The sequence below is a fragment of the Scardinius erythrophthalmus genome, assembly GCF_964197995.2.
Source record: "Scardinius erythrophthalmus genome assembly, chromosome: 13".
Taxonomy (NCBI): domain Eukaryota; kingdom Metazoa; phylum Chordata; class Actinopteri; order Cypriniformes; family Leuciscidae; genus Scardinius; species Scardinius erythrophthalmus.
In genome coordinates this window covers 38,454,641-38,478,251 of record NC_138233.1, presented here as the reverse complement: position 1 = coordinate 38,478,251, position 23,611 = coordinate 38,454,641, and the positions used below count along the sequence as shown (strand labels likewise).

At 40.2% G+C, this 23,611-nt stretch overlaps 1 protein-coding gene across 2 annotated transcripts; it reads right to left on the bottom strand.

Moving 5' to 3' along the window:
• Positions 1–529: 529 nt before the first annotated feature.
• On the bottom strand, positions 530–13,873 carry slbp (stem-loop histone mRNA binding protein). 2 transcript variants are annotated; one of them, XM_081382177.1, is made up of 8 exons: positions 13,718–13,873; positions 12,891–13,004; positions 12,063–12,167; positions 11,839–11,895; positions 7,315–7,464; positions 7,087–7,227; positions 6,119–6,230; positions 530–1,010 (listed from the first exon to the last, which is right to left on the bottom strand). In XM_081382177.1, exons 1-8 carry the CDS (start codon positions 13,771–13,773, stop codon positions 951–953), a joined length of 795 nt encoding a protein of 264 aa, XP_081238303.1. In that variant the 5' UTR covers positions 13,774–13,873; the 3' UTR covers positions 530–950. The 2 variants fall into 2 exon arrangements, with proteins under 2 accessions (XP_081238303.1, XP_081238302.1); XM_081382176.1 differs by having other exon boundaries at positions 11,839–11,901; positions 13,718–13,869.
• Between the last annotated feature and the right edge of the window lie 9,738 nt (positions 13,874–23,611).

Genomic DNA, 23,611 nt, shown 5'->3' with positions numbered 1-23,611 from the left:
CAAATATAAACATAACCCACTAGTCATTATGGGTCATTATGTACCTAAACTGTTTAAGATCGAAATTCCACTGAATTCTTTTTTTTTTTTTTTGTCAGCATAGAACTGTGTGTGCAAAATTCGGTCTGACTCTAACAAATGGACTAGGTGTAGGCTTTTTAACGGTGCAAAGTTTTTATGGGGAAACACATACATGTTCCGAACGAGGGCAGAAATCTTATTTTTTCCTCCCGTCTCATCCAAAATTTAGGATGGGGTCCCTTTCATGAGGATAGTCATATGTAGGGATCTTCAAGATTGAAGACACCCACATTAGAGTAAAAGCATTAATTTACTTTACGAACACTGGAATCCACAGGGCTCCTGCTAACAGTGGACTTTACATTTAGTTTAATTCAAAGGGTCTTGAGAAAGTCCAGCATCTTCAGTGGTTTTCCTGTAGTAACGCCTCAAGCATGATTGCCCTGGAAATATGAACACATTCTCCTCATTACAGCGAGACAAAGAACTCACAAATATTATTTGCTCATTCCAGTTTAATATTTATTTTCAAAAGGTTCTTAATAAAATAGAAATTAACAAATCAAATGAAATTCTTAAAAAAAAAAATACACATTTAAAATCACAAACTACTTAACATTGGAAATTCGCTGTGAGTTTCAACAAACTGATAAATACAAGAGACGGTTCACTGAGCGCTGGATCACCACCACAGAAAGCCAAACAACTCCAACATTTACACATTTACATTTTCTTTTCAAAGACCCAAAAAAGGAAAAGGTGGAGAGAACGATGACGAAACCTCCTCTTCAAGAAGCTGTCGAACCCTGTGGCATCACGAACACAGCAGAACCTGAAGCATTCGACAGTAATCCTCAAGCGAACAGTGAGACGAACAGTGCATTAAAACGGTTCAGATGCTCGGGATCTCTCTCACGGAGACTCGGATCTCAGGACATCTCCGCGTCCTCCATCTTCATCATCTTCTTAGGGGTTCCTGTGAGCGAGTCCTGCAGGACAAGAGCACATGCTTAGAGAAAAACTCAAAACCTCAAATTAAAACTGGTAATGACGCGTCTCTCCTGAGTGTTCATGCCTATCCCATGGCCATTTTTGTTTAACGATCGCATTATAGATGCATTACAACGACAGGAGAAAAATAAACTACCCTTTTTTTGAGGCCATGATCACAACACAAAATCAACCAAATGCCACATTTTGCAATCCTGCATAACTCGCATTTAACTGGAAAAAAGTGCAGTACTACTCAAAGGTGCACTGGTGCGATAAAGAAACATTTGAAAAAATAAAAAAGCTCTCTCCGTTTAGTTTTCTCTCACGTATGACTATTGTACATCTAGTGCCGAACATCATAAAGCTAAATACAGGGTTCCTACACATTTAATACTAGATGTTTCAGACCATATTTAACATAAATGGTTTATACAGCATTATTTACAGCATTACATTTAGTATATACACTGCAAAAAAAATATTTACTTAGTATTTTTGTCTTGTTTCCAGTCCAAATATCTAAAAAAAAAAATCTTAAAATCAAGATACTAGATAAGTAAAATGACAAATTATATATTGTTTTATGGGGGGGGGGGTGAGTTTTTGCTTAAACCAGAAATAGCAGAAAAATAATCTTAATTCACATGGAAAACAAGATTTTTTTTTCTTACCCCATTGGCAGATAATTTTGCTTGTTTTAAGCAAAAACTCAATTCAGTTTTTTTTTTTTTTTAGAAAACAAGATTTCTTATGTCATTTTCCTTATCTTATTGATTTAAGTTTTTTTTTTTATATTTGGACTAGAAACAAGACAAATACTAAAAAAAACACATTTTTTTGCAGTATAGTACAGTCATCTGTACATAGTTATTTTCTGTTCTTTTCATTGATTTTCTCAAAGTGATAACATGCACTTGCATGATATGATACATTTAATTTTAGAAATTCTTAATTTTCCATTTTAGAAAACAATAAGGTCAATAGTCCTATATAATAGTCCCAAATAATAAAACAAATATTTTTCCATACTTATCCAGACCTGGTAATTACTCAAAATCAAATTCCACACCTTTCCAAACTGTGTGGGAACCCATGGAAGTTTGTTTCCGCCACAGAATAAAACATTTTAAAAGATAATTGCAGGGTGCATAAGTCTGGACACCCCTATGTTAAGTTCCCATAGAGGCAGGCAGATTTTTATTTTTAAATAGGGATGTCCCGATCCGATCACGAGATCAGAAATCGGGCTCGATCACGTGGTTTCAGACTCGATCGGAATCGGACGTTACCTCCCAATCAAGACTCGGATATACATGTGTATATATATATATTCTCATTTTTTTTAACACATCTATAGTTATGCGGTGGCACAGAGTTACGCCGGTTTCACACTGCACGCGTTAGCAGAGCGTAAGCAGAGCAGGAGCAGTGCGTATGGTGAGCAGGAGCAGGACACGCGCGTTTTGCTTTCACACTGGCAGCGTTTGTCACGAGCGGCTGAACGGCGGGTTGTGTACAGACAGAGTACACCATAATGGATGAGTTGGCATTGCTTTATTTCGTTTTCAAATACATTTAAGAGAAAAGATTTGTTAAGAAGCTTATTTTATTAATAATTTCATTTATATAACTGTTGGTTCATCTTTGTTTTTATTGTTCTGGCAACAAGTTTGTTTTTGGACATTTGTTTTCTTTATAAATTGCTGTTGGTCATTTGATCGACTGTTTAAAACACAATAGATATCATCAATGCACTTTTTGGATAAAACTGCGGTGTATTTTGGCCATGATCAGTGCATGTCACTTTAATTCAGCGTAAGCGGCGCAGCAAAAGTAGACTCGAAACGATCGCGGCACTGCTGCTCCTGCTCTGCTCCTGACGCGCCGCCTCTGCGTGCGGTGTGAATGCTCTAATCTGTTAACATGGGCGCCGAAAAAAATACGCGCTGCACGCCCTTGCTAACGCGTGCAGTGTGAAACCGGCGAGTGCCGTTCCTAAAAGCACATTACTGGCTTTGCAAACTCTGTGGCACTTTTATTTTTTTATTTGTTTACATGCATGCTGGGTATTAGGGCTGGGCGATATGGCTGAAAACTGTATCACGATATAAGTGTTTCATATCGGTCGATATCGATAATTATTGAATTTTTTTATAACATATTTAAAATAAGGACCAGTCCAGGAGACAAATATATTACATTTAAAGATTTTTATTTTAAACTTAACCTACCTCTGATTATAATCCCATCAGTTATAAAGGCAGAAATGTCAACACGACCATGGAAAACTCAAAAGTCTAAAATCACAATGAACACTTAACAATTATCTCTTAACATTAAGGTGCAAAATGAAAGAATACGTAAGAAATGCTTTATAAAGGGGTGGGCGATATGGCAAAAATATAATATTACGATTTCTTTCTATAAATTCTATAAATCTATTTCTTTCTATTTTCTATAAATTATACATTGATACTTATTAAAGCTATTAATAAAGTTATTAGTCAAGAGCAGTGAGTGATTTTCTCTTTACATTTTGTTGTTTTATTAACATTAAAGGAACATTAAGGGATAGTTCTCCTAAAAATTCTAATTTTCATAATTTACTCTCTCACGTTGTTTTAAACTCGAATAAGTTTCTTTCTTCTGTTGAAAATTAAAGTTATTTGGAAGAATGTGGATAACCAAACAGTTGATGTACCCCAGTGACTTCCATAGTATATTTTTCTCCTATGGAAGTCAATGGGGACCAGCTACTGTTTGGATACCCACATTCTTCAAAATATTAATATTAGAAAATATTAGAAGGCAATTAATACAGGTTTGGAACAACATTAGAGTGCGTAAATAATGAGATAATTTTTATTTTTGGGTGCACTATCCCTTTAAGGACAAGCAGCAGCGTGTTTACTATAACTACTGTCTCTTTAAGAGCTGCGCGCGACGCGCCTATTATACACGCATTTGACAAGCAGATTTTCTTTCAATTTTAATAATAATAATAATAATAATAATTCATTACATTTATATAGCGCTTTTCTCGACACTCAAAGCGCTTTACATAGAAGGGGGGAATCTCCTCAACCACCACCAATGTGCAGCATCCACCTGGATGATGCGACGGCAGCCATATTGCGCCAGAACGCCCACCACACACCAGCTTACTGGTGGAGAGGAGACAGTGATGAAGCCAATCAGTATATGGGGAGGATTAGGAGGCCATGATGGACAGAGGCCACTGGGCAAATTTGGCCAGGATGCCGGGGTTACACCCCTACTCTTTCGAAAGACATCCTGGGATTTTTAATGACCACACAGAGTCAGGACCTCGGTTTAACGTCTCATCTGAAGGACGGTGCTCTTTTGGCAGTATAGTTTCCCCGTCACTATACTGGGGCGTTAGGACCCACACAGACCACAGGGTGAGCACCCCCTGCTGGCCTCACTAACACCTCTTCCAGCAGCAACCTGGTTTTCTCAGGAGGTCTCCCATCCAGGTACTAACCAGGCTCAGCCCTGCTTAGCTTCAGTGGGCAACCAGTCTTGGGCTACAGGGTGATATGGCTGCTGGCCAATCTTTCAATTTTCTCAAGTTTGCTTTCACTTTAGACATATCCGACTAGTTTATGTAAACCTTGTGTGTATATAACAGTATTAGCAAAATAAGACTCGAAAGATAACTTAGTATTCAGGCGCTGGTAGACAGGCTTTTAGTGCATGTGAGCTTCACATGTACGCGCTGAGAAAAACGCACACGCTAGAACAGCGCATCAGAACGCGAATAACAGAGAAACTGACGACGGTCTTGCATAATCTGCAGACGACATTGGTCTGACTACGGTCAGACTTTAAGTCAGGCGAGCTGATTTTTTCTGTTTTATCTAGTTACTAGAGAGTGAGTGCCTTTGTTCATGCAGTCAAACTTGCTTTGCTGGTTTCTTCCAACGAAAAAAAAAAAAAAAAGTTATCGAACGTTTTATCGAACGCATTTTTTGATATTGATTACGTGTCTATCGCGATACATATCGTTATCGTTTTATCGCCCAGCCCTACTGGGTATTTTAAGTTGAGGTGCTATTTGTTTATATATTAGACTTTTTTTAATATTTACTGTTGCACTAAGTCCAAAAGTGAAGAATTTATGTTATTTATTACTTGATTGTTCAAGCTACCTCACAGAAGTGCTCTGTTTGTTAACAGAGTTGTTGAATGTTAAAATAAGGTGAATTAAATAAAAAATAAGGAACATCCTGGATCTGTTTTCGCTCTTCTTTATTTTTTTTTTATGTATTATAGAAGTATCGGATCGGGACTCGGTATCGGTAGATACTCAAAATCAAATGACTCTGACTCGAGAGCAAAAAAACCTGATCGGGACATCCCTATTTTTAAAGGCCAGTTACTTCATGGATCCAGGATACTATGCATCCTGATAAAGTTCCCTTGGCCTCTGGAATTAAAATAGCCCCACAATCTCTAGGTATGGTGAAGGCTATGTGATGATGTGGGGCTATTTTAATTCCAAAGGCCAAGGGAACTTTATCAGGATGCATAGTATCCTGGATCCATGAAGTAACTGGCCTTTAAAAGTAAAAATCTGCCTGCCTCTATGGGAATTTAACATAGGGGTGTCCAAACTTATGCACCCTGTATTTTAAGGAAGAACATTTATTTATTTACGATACATTATTCATTCACAAAGAAAATTGGTGTCCTTAAAGATTGGATTTTTCCTACTTTTTTTAAGGCATTAAGTTTCCAAAAGATGATTTTTTTATTCCTCTTTTTAGTCAACTTTAGCATGGGTGTCTAAACTTATGCATAGCACTGTATATCTCCCAGTTGCACGCTATAAAGTCAGAAATGCAAGTTTATGTCTCACAATTCTGACTATTATCCGATACATAAACTCGCAATTACATTTGTTATTTATTTTCCTTTGGCGGAAACAAGCTTCCATAGGAACCCTGTTAATGTCGTATGCCATAATATAATGAGGTTTTCACCAAATTCTGGAAATTACCACTATTTTTAAATCACACCAAAGTGTATTCCTGGTGTGTGTGATGTACTTCAGTGTTGGGAACTGGACTGGGAATCTTACCTCCGTCAGAGACAGTGGCGCTGCATTGGCTGATGGACTCTGGGAGTCAGGATCCGCAGAACACTCCACATCCAACTCAAAGTCCATGATTTCCCCCAAGTCAATCTCCTCTCTGACACAGAAACACAACACTGAGTACATGAGCACTGGAAACTCAAACATTGTGTTGCCACTGTGCTGAACTATATAATGTGAGTAAATAACTCGCATATGTGACTACATCTTCACTCTGGGACGACTAAATGTCTATTATTAGACATTGGCTAATAAATTCTCAGATTTTACTCGCCAGTGTGTGTGTCTGAGGATAAGTATAAGTTTAGCATGTATATATTTTCACTCGCTGAACACTCTGACTGAGCGCTTGAGTGTTTCGCTCTCCGTAAAGCGATCTGGACTATTTCAATGCAGCGCAGTGGATGCGCAGAGTATTTGATGTACCGTCAACTGTAGTGTGAAATTGCTTTACTGTGTTTCTCACATGCAGAGAGAGAGAGAGAGAGAGAGAGAGAGAGAGAGAGAGAGAGAGAGAGAGAGAGAGAGAGAGAGAGAGAGAGAGAGAGAGAGAGAGAGAGAGAGAGAGAGAGAGAGAGAGAGAGAGAGAGAGAGAGAGAGAGAGAGAGAGAGAGAGAGAGAGAGAGAGAGAGAGAGAGAGAGAGAGAGAGAGAGAGAGAGACTTGCATAGCATGCATAATTGACGCGCTACATGTAAACGATAGTATTTGCCTTTGGAAAAAAAATTTATGTTCATTTGGAATTATTCATCTGTTATTCCCAGATATTATTTCAGCAAATCAGTTCGAGCAAACGCTGACAACGTGATTAATATTCATGAACCCAGCAGCTCCTCAATCCTCAGAGCTCCACCACCAGTCCTAAGTTCAGTTAAAATGACTAATGTCCTAGCCAGTGGCGATTCTACTGCTCGCGGTGTGTGTGTGGAGGGTTGTAACGGTGTGTGATCTCACATCTGCTGCAGGTCTCCAGCGGGGGGGTCCCAGGCGTGCAGCTTGACCCGCCACAGCTTGATCTGCTGGTCCCACGAGCGCCGGCTGTACTTCTTGAACTTGTTTGGAGTCTTCGGATGAACGCCTTGCTCTCTCATAGCCCTAAAATCACAAAAATAATCTTCAACACTTTGACAACAAGACTATGCGAGAGGTCATAGCAGATCACTACAGCATGAGGTCACGCACTTGGGCACTTCTTTGATGTATCGGTCATACGCGAGAGTGTTCTTCCCGTAGTTGATCTGCTTCTGGCGGCGCACGAGTACGGTCTCATCCGTCTCGAAGTCGCCTTTACCCGGAGAATCCTTCGAGTCTCGAGAGTCTCTGGAGTCTGAACTGGGGGAACAAGAAAAGCTCGGGTTACGACTCAATCCGGGACAAGTTCACCGCCAATCAAACGCTTGGGGTCAGTGTGATTTTTAATGTTTATATAATAAAGTGTAATTTATTCCTGTGATCAAAGCTGAATTTTCAACATCATTACTCCAGTCTTCAGTGTCACATGATCCTTCAGAAATCACTCTAATATGAGGATTTGATGCTCAAGAAACATTCATTATTATTATCAATGTTGAAAACAGTTATTACATTTTATTTCAGGATTCTTTGATGAATAGAAAGTTCAAAAGAACAGCATTTATCTGGAATATAAAGCTTTTGTTTTACTGTCTGCTAAACCCCTTCCAGCTCCCATTGGTTCGTATGGTGATGTAATATGTGGGAGTGGCTCTATTAGAAAATGTTGTAATTCTAATTGAGAGAGACACTGTATTTCACATTTAATACTGTAAAGCTGCTTGATTATAAGCAATATGTTGTATAAAGTGCGATATAACTACACGTGATGTGACTGGAGTGCTGAATAGTAGAGATGCACCGATCACAATTTTCTGGGCCGATTCCGATTTCCGATTTTTCATTAAGTTTGACCTGCCGATACCGATTTTAGCCGATTCCGATTTCATTTTTTCGAACCACTTTACAGCACACACAAATATTTATTTTATATCTTTTCTGTAATAGAACATTTTACAATTTGCATAGTACATATTTTTTTGAACAGATAAACGCTATAAAATAGAACTATATAAATTACTCCAGGTGTGGGAAATTCAAACATCTAAAGTGCAGTGTTATGGAAGAACCATTTCCTTTTCATATTCAATATCCTATAATTTTTTTTATATGTATTTATCAAACTAAACGTCTGTAAGAAAACAGGGAATGGCAATAAAATAATATATGAATAAAAAATAAATAGCCTTGCAGTATAAAGATATTTCTCAAAGCACTCACACACAGGCCTATTGCAATCACTTGTACAAACTGAATAATAAAACAAGTTTAAATGGGTACATTTTCTATAAATATTAGTCTTCGTTTTCTTTTCTGACATAGTCTATTCCAGTTCTTGTTAAAACACGCAAATTCTGTGCATTTTGGGCGCTTTTTTTGTGAAATCCTATTTAGGCTATTTTGTCCATCAAAAGTGTGCTTTCCCTTTAATTGAGCGTGAGCAGTGCAGCAAATAGACTCGGCGCCGAAACACGCGCTTCACTGCTCGCGACGCTCCTGCTTGAGACGCTCACGCGCTGCTCCTGCTTCCGTTGTGAAAGCGCTCATCGATTAACATGCACGCTGAAAAAAAATACGCACTTGCGGTCTGAACGGACGTAATTCACGAGGTTTCCTACATGTGTGTTCCGTGTGCACGTGTGATTCTGATGTTGCGCGATGTTAATAATCATGCGCCGCCCGAGTGCATTTGACCGGCATAAAATCGGCATTTGTCAGACTGACCGGCCGGTCGCCGGTCACGGCCGATCACGTGAAAATCGGCCAATTCCGGTCACCAGCCGATCAATCGGTGCATCCCTACTGAATAGGCTCTACGCACGATCATTTCCTTGTTTTGACAAGAACGTCCAGCGGTTAGCGTGAATGATGTTAAAGGGTTAGTTCACCCAAAAATGAAAATTCTGTCAGTAATTACTCACCCTCATGTTGTTCCAACCGCGCAAGACCTTCGTTCATCTTCGGAACACAAATTAAGATATTTTTGATTAAATCTGAGAGCTGGATCACTCCTCCATAGGCTTCTAAGTGATTGAAACTTGCTGGCCCAGAAAAGTTATTAAAGAGATCGTTAATATAGTCCAAGTGACTACAGTGGCCCAATCTTAAGTATATCAAGCGACTAGAATACTTTTTGTGCGCAAAAAACAACAAAAATAACGACTTTATTCCACTATTCATTTCCTTCTCTCTGGACCTCTAGTTGGTTCACGTAGTGTTTTTTGCGTAGCGCTTCTGTGTTGTACTACACGCATCACACACATGACCAGTGTCGGCCAATAGTGAGCCTACATGGTGACGTGCAACACAGAAGCGCTGCGCTAAAACAAACTTAGAAGCCTATGGAGGAGTGATCCAGCTCTCAGATTTAATCAAAAATATCTTAATTTGTGCTCCGAAGATGAACGAAGGTCTTACGCAGTTGGAACAACATGAGGGTGAGTAATTACTGACAGAATTTTCATTTTTGGGTGAACTAACCCTTTAACACGATTGTGAGGCAGTTAGCTGTCACACTTAAGAGTAAGAAAGAGAAGGGCTTTAAATTATATATTTCAAGCTACATCGACAACTTTTGAGGGTGAGTATTCGCTCATATCATGCGAAATCTAACTAGCGAATCGGTTTCTAAAATCATCCTCTCGTTTCTGAGAAAATGAATTTTATGAAAGTTGTGCCGCTAGTACACTTCGAGCACGCTATGCGGAAGTAAAGACGCTGGCTGAGATTCAACCGGAAATACGTCAGCAGCGTTCGTGCATAGAGCCTACACCTCAAAGAGGGCGGAGCCTAAGAGCCACACCCACATATTACATCATCACCATTCAGACCAATGGGAGCAAACTTTTCTGGACAGTTCACTTTAGCAAGCGCAGGGCTCGAGACTAACGGCGTCCTATCGTCCTGGGGACGATAGAAAATGTGTTTAGGACGAACAGAAATGTTCTCCAGGACGCCTACAGGACGAAAGACATTTTTGTATGTGTGTTCATTTATTACTAGCCTATTAGGGTAACTTGCTTAGAAAATGCCAAAATTAACCGACCAAGCGCTGACTACAACGGAGCGCGTCTTCTCACGCTGTTACTAAAGTTACTATCACCGGCTACTCACCCGGAGACTTGTTTCGCGGTACATCTATCACATGACTTATTATCACAGACGAAAACAAGACGATAACTAAATAAAAACTAGTTTTGAATGACAAAAACTATGACGAAAATCTATTGACATTTTCGTCAACGAATAAAACCTAGACAAAAATGTTAGATAGTGACGATTTGGGAAGCGATCCAGTCAGAACTGATGTCCTGCGTTTGTGGTAGATGCGCACATTTGTACAGTGACGTGCTGATCTACCCAGCGGCACACGGGTTGACATGCGCTGCATGCCTCATAAAGCGTTAAAAAATGTAAACATCTGAGAGAATGAGTAGAGCAGACATATAGCAGCTAGATCTGAATAAGAGTGACGGCGCAAAAAAAAAAGAGCTCGGTACGGTTCTCTGTGCGCACACACCCGACCCGAAGCGTGCAGCCGTTCACACAGACACCTATACAGCGCGCGAGTATGGAATTGAGCTCTCTTTCGTGTCTGAATGGACAAATACACACAACATTATGTAGAAATGTCCGTTTTGGAGTATTCATGTAAATTATGTTGGTTATGTCTTAAACAGTTGTGAGTGTATCGGATGTGCATCAGTGCATTGGATCCGCATGTCACTGGACATGATCCGATGTCTTAAAGTGACAGTGGGTAATAAACCTAATGCGGTCTGTGTCCTTAATATTGATCAAGCAACAAAAGAAAAAGAGAAAAGCATTCACTGCTTGTTAATAGCTTTAATAAGGATTCATTATATTTAATTCATACAAATAAATATGTCTGCTGCTTGAAAGAATGATGATATTTTTGAGATATGTAGTCACCAGTATTTATTTTTTAATCCAACCAACTCAAAAACGTTTTGAGCTGAATGTATTTTTCTCTTAATTTTCGTATATGTAAAAAAAAAAAAGATTCGTTCTGCATGAATACAAAAAAGCATTTAACACCTGTTATTTTTTATTAAATCTGTTTTTTACCTGTTTACAGATAACTACTTTGAATGGAGCTAAATAAATATAATAATATATATCATAAACATTTTAATGGTGTTTTTATTATGTGACTAACAGCTAACAACTATAGATGATAAAAACAAAGTAAAGAAACAACATGTTTATTTTGGGACGGTTGACATTCACTTTAGGACGGTTCAAATAGTTTTTCAGGACGGTTCCAGGACGGAGGTGAAAAAAGTTAGTCTGGAGCCCTGAGCAAGCGGTTTTGAACTCCCGAATCAAACCTCGCTATGGCCTGAATTTTGGATGAAATGACGTCACATGATTTCGTTCTTAGGTTTTGCTTAAAGTATATCAGAGCTTTACATAAAGAAATAAAAAAACTGCCCCCCAAAGAAACCAAACCAGCCCAAACTCTCAGCACTGTTGGAGCCGATGTTTTGAAAGCACACAGTTTACGCTCTTCGGAGGAATACACAGAGGATTCGCAGCAGAGAGGATCTTAACAGGGGAAAGTTGCACCAGCTTTCTGGAGACGTAAACACTGAACATGTTACAATCACAAACCTTCCAGATGAGAGTTTTCTGTCTCTCTGAGGAACATCCACTGCGAGAATCCTCCTCCTGTATCTGGAAAACAGAAATCACCAATTAACGGCGCATCAATGCGGTCACTTACGCCTGTACATTCATATGAGCAAATCAAATGTATATTTAGCCAAGACAAATGGTCCTGTGTGTATTATAAATCTGATTTGATTGAAAGGCATGAATGAAGCGAGGCAACGGACCGATGCATATCGCGCCGGACGTCTGAGCGCAACTCCTCGGCCTCGACCTCGTCGCCCCAGCTCTTCACTCTCGACACCGGACCGTCGCTCTCCGGGGTCGTGAAACTGCACACAAACGTTACATCACGTCAGACGCGCTTAGTGACGACAAATTAAAGGGATAGTTCACCCAAAAATGAACATGAGCCCATGATTTACTCACCCTGAAGTCATCCTAGGTGTGTATGACCTTCTTCTTTCAGACAATCACAATCAGAGTTATATTAAAAAATATCCTGGCTCTTCCAAGCTTTATAATGGGAGCGAATGGGGGGCGAGATTTAAAAAGTGCATACATGCATCATAAAATTAGCAGAGGTCAGAGGTCATTCTTCCGCCAGAACTGGACTCACGTACGGCCGTTACCGGAAGCCAGTGGTTATAGTTTATTAAGTTATAAATACAGATATTTTCCTTACAAAAAAGCATGCCTTCGCTTCAGAAGGTCTTTATTAAAATCGCATGGATTACTTTTATGATGGTGGATGCACTTTTTTGTGCTTCAAAATTTAAGGTACCATTTACTCCCATTATAAAGCTTGGAAGAGCCAGGATATTTTTTAATATTTATGTATTCGTCTGAAAGAAGAAAGTCATATACACCTAGGATGACTTCAGGGTGAGTAAATCCTGGGATAATGTTCATTTTTGGGTGAACTATCCCTTTAACTGACCATCATTCGAATGTCAGGATGAGATTAAATGCAATTTAATTAAATTAGTAAAGTGGACTCTGTTGAGAAAGCAGTGTTTCATGCACAGGTTATTGGGATCAGAGTCTGAGCGCACCTCTCGGGTCGGCGTGAACATCTCTGATCTCTGCCCTGATCTTCTTCAGCTTTCCTCAGACTACCATCTGCTCCGCGCTTCCTACACTGGGACCATCGGGAAGAGCCTTTGTTCCTTCAATCAAGACAAAAGACATGAACAGGAGCATTAAAAAAAATAATGATTTTTTACACATTATCTGAACATTGTACATGCATTAAATGAGCAGTTTATTTATTTATTTTAGTAAATAAATGAACTCATGCAAAAACATTAATCATCATACACACTTGGCCACAAAATCTGCCGTGCTGTAAACATCTCTTTGCACCAATAAGCAACTTTTTAACCTAAAACACGCTGATATTACTGTTTAAGTTAGCCTTTGTTTTCAAGGCGCCACAAAATAATCTGCTGTCAACACACACTGTTCACTACAACAGAAATATAGCGACTGAATACAACAGGCACACTGAGAGAGGTATTAATGTTTAATCATGTAGTTTTCATGAATGCGGCGATAAAATCTTAATGTTCTCATGGCGCCAAATCCTCATTTACACTCCAAACGAAGGCGGGAGAACTTCACACCTCGTCCACTAACTTTAGCTGCAGAAATGCCTCCATAATTAAAAGAGTTAGGGATACATAGGGGAAAAAAACTGGAATAAGTTAAAAGGAGCGCAAAAACGCATGCTTTAATGACCCAAAATAGACTAAATGTTGCACTCCGGAAGACAATAGCTTAACTACTTAGTGTCTGGCTATGCTAGCAAACCGTGCAGCTATAAAGTCATAAACCATGAAAAGTAAAACCGACCACACACACCAAGGTTTGAACTTCCTACCTGTTTTCGTCAGGTTTGCAGTCGTTTTCGTAGCTGTATCTTTGCTGTTCGGACATTTCTTCAAGTGGAGATTATACACCGCACGCACGAACAGCAGCCGGGTTTGGATTAAACCGCGCCAACGTCCCGCAGTGTACGTCAACATCCAGGTCACGTGACACTTGAGGGGCGGCGCTAGTGACGTATCTCGCACATAGCCCCGCCCACATCCATCGATCTTCAAGTCATCGGGGCTGTTTGTTTCTCTCAGTCTATGGTGTGTAGATCACATCAGGAGTTGAGCGCGTAAAATGACGCAGGTGCTCTGTTTTTCCGCTTTAGAAAGCTGTGGCGGGAATCCAAACAGACAAAGCCCACAAAGGACTGTTTCGAGCCCTCTTCTCTTTAATAAAATGATGTAGTTTGATTCCTATATGAGAGTGGAAGAGTAATATGTATGTCAAGAAGAGACTGATGGAAAACTAATGGGGCTTTTGTTTTGGTTTTAAAGACTAATGTGTCTTCTTTAATACAAGAAAAATGAGTCATCAGTTGAATCTGGTGTCATTAGATTTTGAGATATATATATAACCTCAGAATTGATCTTCTGCCATCAGCTTTAAAGAATCAGTCCATCACAGTATTTCAGTATTAGAGCAATGTTGGGGAAATGAACTGAGAACTCAGCCAGCGCAGCTTCTCAAGAGCGGCTGCACTGCGCTGCAGGAGGGCTGATGACGACACAGCTGTTCCACTATTGGCCGGATCCAGAGCCATAGAGAGAAAAGAGGCTTGTTCCACTTCATGCAGCTCTGCGCAGACCGATCGGCGGCTGACTTGAAGCAGTGCATGCCGGTTAGAAATTTTGTCCGACTTGATACAGCGCCGACGCCACGTGACTGTGACGTTTGCCATCAAAGTACCGCAAGAGCAATTCGAGAGTAGCCGGAGAACTCAGCCAGCGCAGCTTCTCAAGAGCGGCTGCAGGAGCCATAAGGTGTGTTCGACATCGCCTGCGGCTGGATGCAACCGATCGGCGAGAGTAGCCGCGTGCAGGCGGGGAGGAGCTGCAAACGGAGACGTGAAGTCGGACACTTTCTGGTTCCCGTAGTGACCGCTCACGTGGTGTTTGCATACTTTACCACAGCTGAAGTGAAATTTTTGCCAAATAATACACAGATGTTTCAGAGACATTTTCATTCAATAATTTTTGTACTGCTTCATACAGCGTCTGTTTGAACAAGAATAAAGTTCAACATAAGCTACTATCAATGAAGTGGAGTCTACGTTTTTAAAGCAGTTTTAATTTGATAAACATGACACAATATAACATGACAACGACATGAAAAGAGTGTTCACTGTTATAATAAACTGATTTGAGAGCTTTAGAGGAACTAAGGTGTTCGAATAAACACGAAACACACGTGATCGTTGTCATGCGGTGAATCCAGCCAATCGTGGAACAGCTGTTTCGTCATCAGCCCACGTGCAGCCCAGTGCAGCCGCTCTTGAGAAGCTGCGCTGGCTGAGATCTCCGGCTACTCTCGAATTGCTCTCGCGGTACTTTGATTGCATACGTCACAGTCACGTGGCGTCGGCGCTTATCAAGTCGGACAAAATTTCTAACCGGCATGCACTGCTTTAAGTCAGCCGCCGATCGGTCTGCGCAGAGCTGCATGAAGTCGAACAAGCCTATAGACATCATATGTATATGATGTCTATGGCAGGAGCTCTGATGACGACACAGCTGTTCCACGATTGGCCGGATTCACCGCATGACAACGATCACTTGTGTTTCGTGTTTATTTCTAACACCTTTAGTTCCTCTAAAGCTCTCAAATCAGTTTATTATAACAGTGAACACTCTTTTTATGTCGTTGTCATGCTATATTGTGTCATGTTTATCAAATTAAAACTGCTTAAAAAACGTAGACTCCACTTCATTGATAGTTGCTAATGTTGAACTTTATTCTTGTTCAAACAGACGCTGTGTGAAGCAGTACATAAAGTATTGAATGAAAATGTCTCTGAAACATCTGTGCATTATTAGGCAAATATTGCATTTATTTCACTTCAGCTGTGGTAAAGTATGCAAACACCACGTGAGCAGTCACTACGGGAACCAGAAAGTGTCCGACTTCACGTCTCCGTTTGCAGCTCCTCCCCGCCTGCACGCGGCTACTCTCGCCGATCGGGTGCATCCAGCGCAGGCGATGTCAAACACACCTGCCATCTTTGAGGGCAAAAGCTGCTGTGTTTACAATAGGCTTGTTCGACTTCATGCAGCTCTGCGCAGACCGATCGGCGGGTGACTTGAAGCAGTTCATGCTGGTTAGAAATTTTGTCCGACTCGAGCCAGCGCCAACGCCACGTGACTGTGACGTATGCCATCAAAGCACCGCGAGAGCAATTCGAGAGCAGCCGGAGAACTCAGCCAGCGCAGCTTCTCAAGAGCGGCTTTTTTTTTTTTTTTTTTTTTTTTTTATTCAAGAAATGTTTTACAATATTGCAAACATACATTTCTTAGAAATATAGAACATTTCCCAAAAATGCATATATTAAACAGTTTAAGTAAATTTTGCACAATTATAGAACACCAAAGGGAAAAGAGAAAAAAAAAAAAAAACATCAAAGAAGTAAATCATGGTACATGGAAGATCTCATCATATTTTTTCAGAAAAGACGTACATTTCCTATTATCAATTGTTCTTACTGATTTGATTAAATATTTCACCTCACAAAGGAAATCAATAAAAGTAGGAATTTTCTTAACCTTTGCTTGTGAAAGTAAAATTTTGCCACAAGGATAAGGAAGTTAACAGTAGATTCTAAAGATTTGTTTGGGCTTTCAAAAAGACAAATTACATCCTTTATGCATAGATTACTTATCATATTAACTTTAGAAAAACAGTAAGAGCTTAAATCATTCCAGAAAATTGAAGTAACATTACAAGAAAAAAACAAATGACAGATGTCTTCAACTTCATTATTACAGAAGGTGCATACCTCATCTAAATCACAGTATTTGGACAAAAGTGCGTTACAAGGGTATATATTATGCAAAATTTTAAAATGCACTTCTCTCATTTTATTGGGTATACAATATTTAAATGGTAGTAACCAAGTCTTCCTCCACTGAATGTTATCTATTACAGAGTTCCAAAAGAATTTCCCTTTTGGAGTACATAGATTTCTAGATTGAGAGAGTTGACGAATAAATGTATTATTACAATCTTTACTTAAAATCGAAACACCATCCAAACATAACAAAGGTAATTGTTTAGAACATGCCTCATGTGTAAGGGAAGCTTTCATCAGAAATATTAAACCATTTGGAATAGCCTTTATAACAGAGTTAAATTCTTTAAACGGAACAGGGTATTGGTAGATATTCATAAAACTCTCATATGATGATAGATCACCATTAGAGTTGAATAGATCTGCAATAATAATTATGTTTTTATTAAACCATTTCTCAAGAAAGAATGATCTATTTCTAATTTTAATATCTGAGTTATTCCATAAGATGGTTTTATGGGGGGAAAAGTTGTGGTTGTAAACCAATTTCCAGGCTAACAGCGCTTGTTGATGAAAACTAACCAATTTAATAGGTAATTTACCAGTAATTACATTTCATCAAAAAAGAAAGACCACCTATCCTTTTAAATATGTTATTTGGGATAAAATACCACATGGTGTCTGACCCAAGCAAGCATCTCTTCAACCAATTAATTTTGAATGTGTTGTTGGTATCACCAAAGTTCAGGACTTCAAGACCACCCTCACTTCTTTTGTTTGCTAAAATATATTTCTTCAATTTGTGAGATTTATTATTCCAAATAAAATTAAGAAAAATCTTATCAATATTTTTGGAGGTGTGATTATCTACAGCTAAAGACAGGGAAGGGTACACAAATCTGGATAATCCCTCTGCTTTGGATAAAAAGACTCTGCCTAAAATTGACAAATCTCTTTGTAGCCAATTATTAAAAATAAATTTAGCTTTGGATAAACGTGAAGAAAAATTCAAAAACTGTCTACTAATTAATTTTTTTGTTATATAAATCCCCAAATATTTCACTTCATTTTTAACTGGTATATTTTTAATTTCAGATTCTACAATATCAAATAAGCAAATAATTTCACATTTGGATAAATTAAGTTTGAGTCCAGAAGCATTAGAGAAGGCATTAATTGTAGTTAATACTGGAGAAACTTGCTCTTTGTCTTTTAAAGATAAAGTGGTATCATCAGCTAATTGTGAGATACGAATCTCTCTGTTAAAGATACTAAGACCAACAAAGTTATCATTATGCAATATATCAATAGATAATGTTTCTACAACCATTAAAAATAACAATGGGCTTAAAGGGCAACCTTGCCTTATTCCTCGAAGAATGGGAAATCTTGGTGATGTTCGTGAATTTAAAATTATACAGCTATCAATATCTTTGTACAACATTTGGACAACATTAATGAAACTGGATGGAAATCCAAAAGCCCTTAACTATACCTATGATCGTTCAACAAATCAGATCCGAGGACTGGTTGGTGACGATAGATCTTCAGGATGCATATTTTCATATTTCCATCATCCCACAACACAGGAAGTTTCTTAGATTTGCTTTTGGGGGAAAAGCTTATCAATATAGGGTTCTTCCTTTCGGCCTAGCCTTGTCCCCTCGCACCTTCACTAAATGTATGGACGCGGCCCTTGCTCCATTGAGACTTCAGGGGATCCGTATCTTAAATTACATAGATGACTGGCTTATTTTAGCTCAGTCGAAAGAACTGGCAATTCAACATCGAGATGTTGTTTTGCGTCATCTGAGGTGCTTGGGGTTGAGACTCAATGTGAAGAAAACTTCCTTAACTCCTCTTCAGAGGACTACGTTCCTGGGAGTAGATTGGGACTCAGTTACAATACGGGCACAATTGTCTCCTGCTCGTATTAATACTATCTTAAACACAATGAAGAGTACTAGGTTAGGCCAGGCTATCACTGTCAAACACTTTCAAAGAGTTTTGGGTCTTATGGCTGCAGCTTTCACGGTATTACCCTTTGGTCTGCTCCATATGAGGGCCTTGCAGTGGTGGCTCAGGAACAAGGGGTTTTCTCCTCTGGGAAACCCTTTTCGCGTGATCAGATTTACGCGCAGATGCCTTCGTTCTCTTGTCATGTGGAAGAAACCATGGTTCCTGTCTCAAGGCCCGGTTTTGGGAGCACCATGTCAGAGAAAGACTTTGACTACGGATGCGTCCCTCATAGGCTGGGGAGCGGTTATGGAGGGCCGTTACACCCGAGGTACTTGGAAGGACCATTATCTCTCATGGCATATTAATCACTTGGAGATGTTTGCTGTATTTTTTGTCCTGAGGCACTTCCTTGTGGACCTCAGAGACCATCATGTTCTTGTTAGGACAGACAATATGTCGGTGGTCTCTTATATCAACCGCCAAGGAGGTTTGAGATCTCGCCCTCTTTGTAGACTGGCGCATCAGATTCTTCTTTGGTCCCAGGATAAATTTCTCTCTGTCAGATCTATTTATATTCCTGGGGTTGAAAACATGGGAGCAGACATCCTGTCGAGGCAGGGGCTGAGGCCCGGGGAATGGCGGCTCCACCCCGAAGTGGTTGAGCTTATATGGGGAGAGTTTGGCCGGGCGGAGGTTGACCTGTTCGCTTCTCATGAGAACTCTCATTGCCCGCTCTGGTTCTCTCTCTCACATCCAGCTCCTTTGGGCCTGGATGTCATGGTACAGATGTGGCTGAGGTCACGTTTGTACGCTTTTCCCCCGATCGCTCTGCTCCCTGAGGTTCTAGAAAGGGTCAGGAGGTATGGAGTGAGACTACTCCTTGTAGCTCCGTACTGGCCGGCCCAAATTTGGTTCTCGGACCTTATGTGTCTCTTGGAGAGTCCTCCATGGCAAATTCCTATTAGGAGAGATCTTCTGTCTCAGGCTGGTGGTACATTATTTCATCCACGACCAGAGTTATGGAGACTATGGGTCTGGCCCCTGAGGGGGTCCCACCTATAATTAGGTTTCCCCTTCCACCGAGGTGGTTAGGTCATCCATTCTAGAACCCCACTCTACTAGGAACTAAACAATTAAGTTAGGGAGGGCATTGAACCCAGTTTATTACTGCCCACTGGCTTCAGTACTGGTGTTCCATCCTGCTCTCTAACGGGATCTCCTGTTCATGCTTAGGGCCTCTGTGGCGGCCTCTGTGCCCTCCACAACCCTCTAAGGGTGTGCACGTAGGGACATTCCCACTGAAACTCCATGTTCCTGTAGATTGGAGGATGAATCCTTTCATCCAGCCTATTGGCATCAGGCTGATGGGTTATCCCTGGCACCCATCATGTCCTGTGGATGAGATATATGAATATATTAGGGCTGTCAAAAGATTAATCGCGATTAATCGCATCCAAAATAAAAGTTTGTGTTTACATAATATATGTGAGTGTACTGTGTATAATTATTTTGTATATATCAATACACACACATGCTTGTATATATTTAAGAAAAATGTGTTATTTATATATATATAAAATATATTTATATATAATATAAATGATATATTAATATATACAGTATATGTATGCAAATATTTCTTAAATATATACATGCATGTGTGTGTATTGTGTAGCGACAATGCCTGACATGCGGTCACATGCTGTTCCAATTAGTAAATCCTTGTCTCCAAACACATCCTTTGTTGTCTTTTCAGACAACGGGTCTGTCCATGGCGTCGCTAAGTCTGCCATGAACAGTCAAAATTGCAATCTGTTGTTCCCCAGAGGGACATTTTAGTCACAAAAGGAACCCTGTTCTGGACAATCCCCTCTAAAACCCCCATTTCAGCATGGACTCCCTGTGACTTTACAACCTCATGACCCACACACACACACACACACACACACACCAAGAGACCAACTTGTGTGTGTAACGCAGGGATAAGCAATATTTATTTTAAATATATGTACAATTCCATTATGCATGTGTGTTATAATAGAGGGGTGGTTTGCTAGAGTATAGGTTTGAATCCTAAATGTTCATTGAAGGGAATTCCTCAGTCGTGTCTTGTTGTAACCCTGCCTCAGACCATAAAACTTTACGACCCAGGAAAACAGACATTCCAGCGAGTCACATTCCAGAACACACACACACACACTCTGGACTTTGAAACAGATATTCCCCCACATAACAAGCCACTAAATGTTGATATGTATTCCTATGTTTCTCAGAGTGTCGTCACTTGCCATAACGGAAACACTGACAACTTGATTGTGTGTTTAATCAAACTTTATATGTGTGTAATTCTGCATATCTCCTGTAACTTCGCATTTCTACAATCTTCATGTGATGTGTCTGATGTCTATGGAATTCTCTCAATATAACAGAGCCAAATTCCAATAGCAGAATGCAGTAATATACATTGTTTACACATTTCATATTTCTGGAACTGAAAAGCTTAAGTCAATCGCCCCTGTAACTCGAGCCAGGAGACCGTTCCAAACGAACAAAGGGATCTTCCAGCTGGAAAACCTCGACAGCCGATTCGTCCTCCACGAACAAGGGGGCGGTACATGGGACACTGATAAAAGTCCAAACCTTCAGTTTCCTCTTCTCCTCTTCTCTCATCGATCCCGCTGATCCCACTTCCTCGCTTCTCCGGTCCCTGACCTCCTCCTCCTTCTCCACGTGCAGCGCTGCTCCAGCTTGACAGGCCTTGCCTTGGCCTCTGGGACACATGGCCCGCGCCATGTAAAAGCCTGCCGTCTCTGCAACCAAGATTTGAAACCTCTCCCGTCCCGGGAGACGCACCTGACTTTCTCGGTAATATTACATTCAGTGAGCCTTTTTAAACTTCGCGGCACTGGAAGACCCAGCAGAAACAGGACACGTCCGCGCTGTCCGCTTCCTGCCTCAACCGCAGCCTCACCAGAAAGAGCACATAATTCTGCAAGTATATTGAGTTGATAAAAGCTGTTTCCAGGGGTCTCGTGAACAAAGGTTTCTGTATATAATAATTACTAATTTTCCCTTCTCTCTATTTCTTTCTTTCATTTCATTTCATTCTGATCACTTATGTTATTGTTTGGTTATATGTTTGTTTGTTTATTGTTTGCATTTTCACGTACGTTTATATTCGTAGCTCATATAATCTCTAGTTTTGCATTTATTAAAATTCATAAATACTTTTCACTGTCTCTGTGTTTGAAAATCCACCTTATAAGTCAATGAAACTTGAAAAGATCCAATTATAAGCTACAAAGCTCGATATGTAGACTACTTGAGTAGTTTTAATTAATAAACTCAGAAAGTTTGATGTCCGTGGCCAGAACATGAAACTTTCTTGAAGTTTGTGAATACCTCTTCTTAACTGTAATGGTTTTACATTTATTTTGCTGGACGAATTAAATGTTGGTCAGACCAGTTACAGAACAAGGTAATCTCGATAATTGATAAAATAAATGTACATGCGACTTATGAATTATGACCATGAGTCATAAATATTAATATTCCCAAAATTCCCCATATTCTTGAGCTAATTCATACTTACCCAGAGTCGTATACGCTACAATTGATATATACAAAATAATTGTACACAGTACACACATATATATTATGTAAACACAAACTTTTATTTTGGATGCGATTAATCGCGATTAATCTTTTGACAGCCCTAGAATATATATATATATATATGAGTATATAGGAGAATCTATTGTGTCTGCTTCCTGCTCATCTTACTCCCTGGAAGAGTGGTGGTGCTTCCCCCTCTTACTTGCTAGCGTGGGAGCCACTCAACATTATTCTTGCCCAGTACTGTGGTGCCTGTAGGCAATATTACGATTCTTTTGGTATTCAATCCTCCATCGTATGTGTCGGATGGTCAAGGTCATAGCCTTGGAGTTTCCTATGTTAAGCCTCAGGCTGAGAGAAGTCAGTCCATCTAGTTATGCATCAAGGGTTAGGAGCTATTTCCCTTCATTATAAAGACAGTTGGTTATCTAAACCCACTCATATTTGAAGTACAAGGTGCGCTTTTGCCTTCACCTCTTATCTAATACTTTCTACTGTCTGGGGCTCCCATCCATGAGGTCAGTCGAGCCTCCGGCTCCAGACCTCCCCTTCTTACACCAAATCTTATGACAAGCTAGTTTGGATCTGCCCTCTACTCGTGAGTGTGCCAGATGCTTTATACCAGGACGTTTTTCTCTCAGTGTGGCGGTGTGGGTATTCGTTCCCCAAAGTATCGAGTATCGATGGAACGGGAGTTCCCTTTACGAAAGGGAATGTCTCGGGTTACTGTTGTAACCTTCGTTCCCTGAGTAGAGAACGAGACGCTGCATCCCTCAGCCACACTTTTTTGCGCCCCTGAGAACGACTTGCTTTGACCAATTAGAAGCCAACATTTCCTGGTTCCTGAGACCCTTTTATAGCTTCCGGATCACCGTCACATGTGATGTCACAAGTGACGTAATGACGTTGCACCAATCAAGATTGGAAAAGTTGACTTCAGACGCTTCATGTCGAAGGTATTCCCCAAAGTATCGAGTATCGATGCAGCGTCTCGTTCCCTACTCAGGGAACGAAGGTTACAACAGTAACCCGAGACGTTTTCTATCATGTGCCGTGCACGTTTGCGATGACGTAAGATGCACGCAAACGCACCAACGTTCGATAGAATCAAGTTGAGGGTGAAACCAGACCAACGCCTCGGGGGGCGCCGGGAACAATCGTGCTCGGACCTCAGCAAACGAGCCCAGTGTGAAAGCACCCTCAGTGCGCAAGACTGTCCCGTGTCTTAAAGGGATAGTTCACCCAAAATTTTGTATTAGCCCATGATTTACTCACCCTGAAGCCATTCTAGGTGTATATGACATTTTTCTTTCAGATGAATAC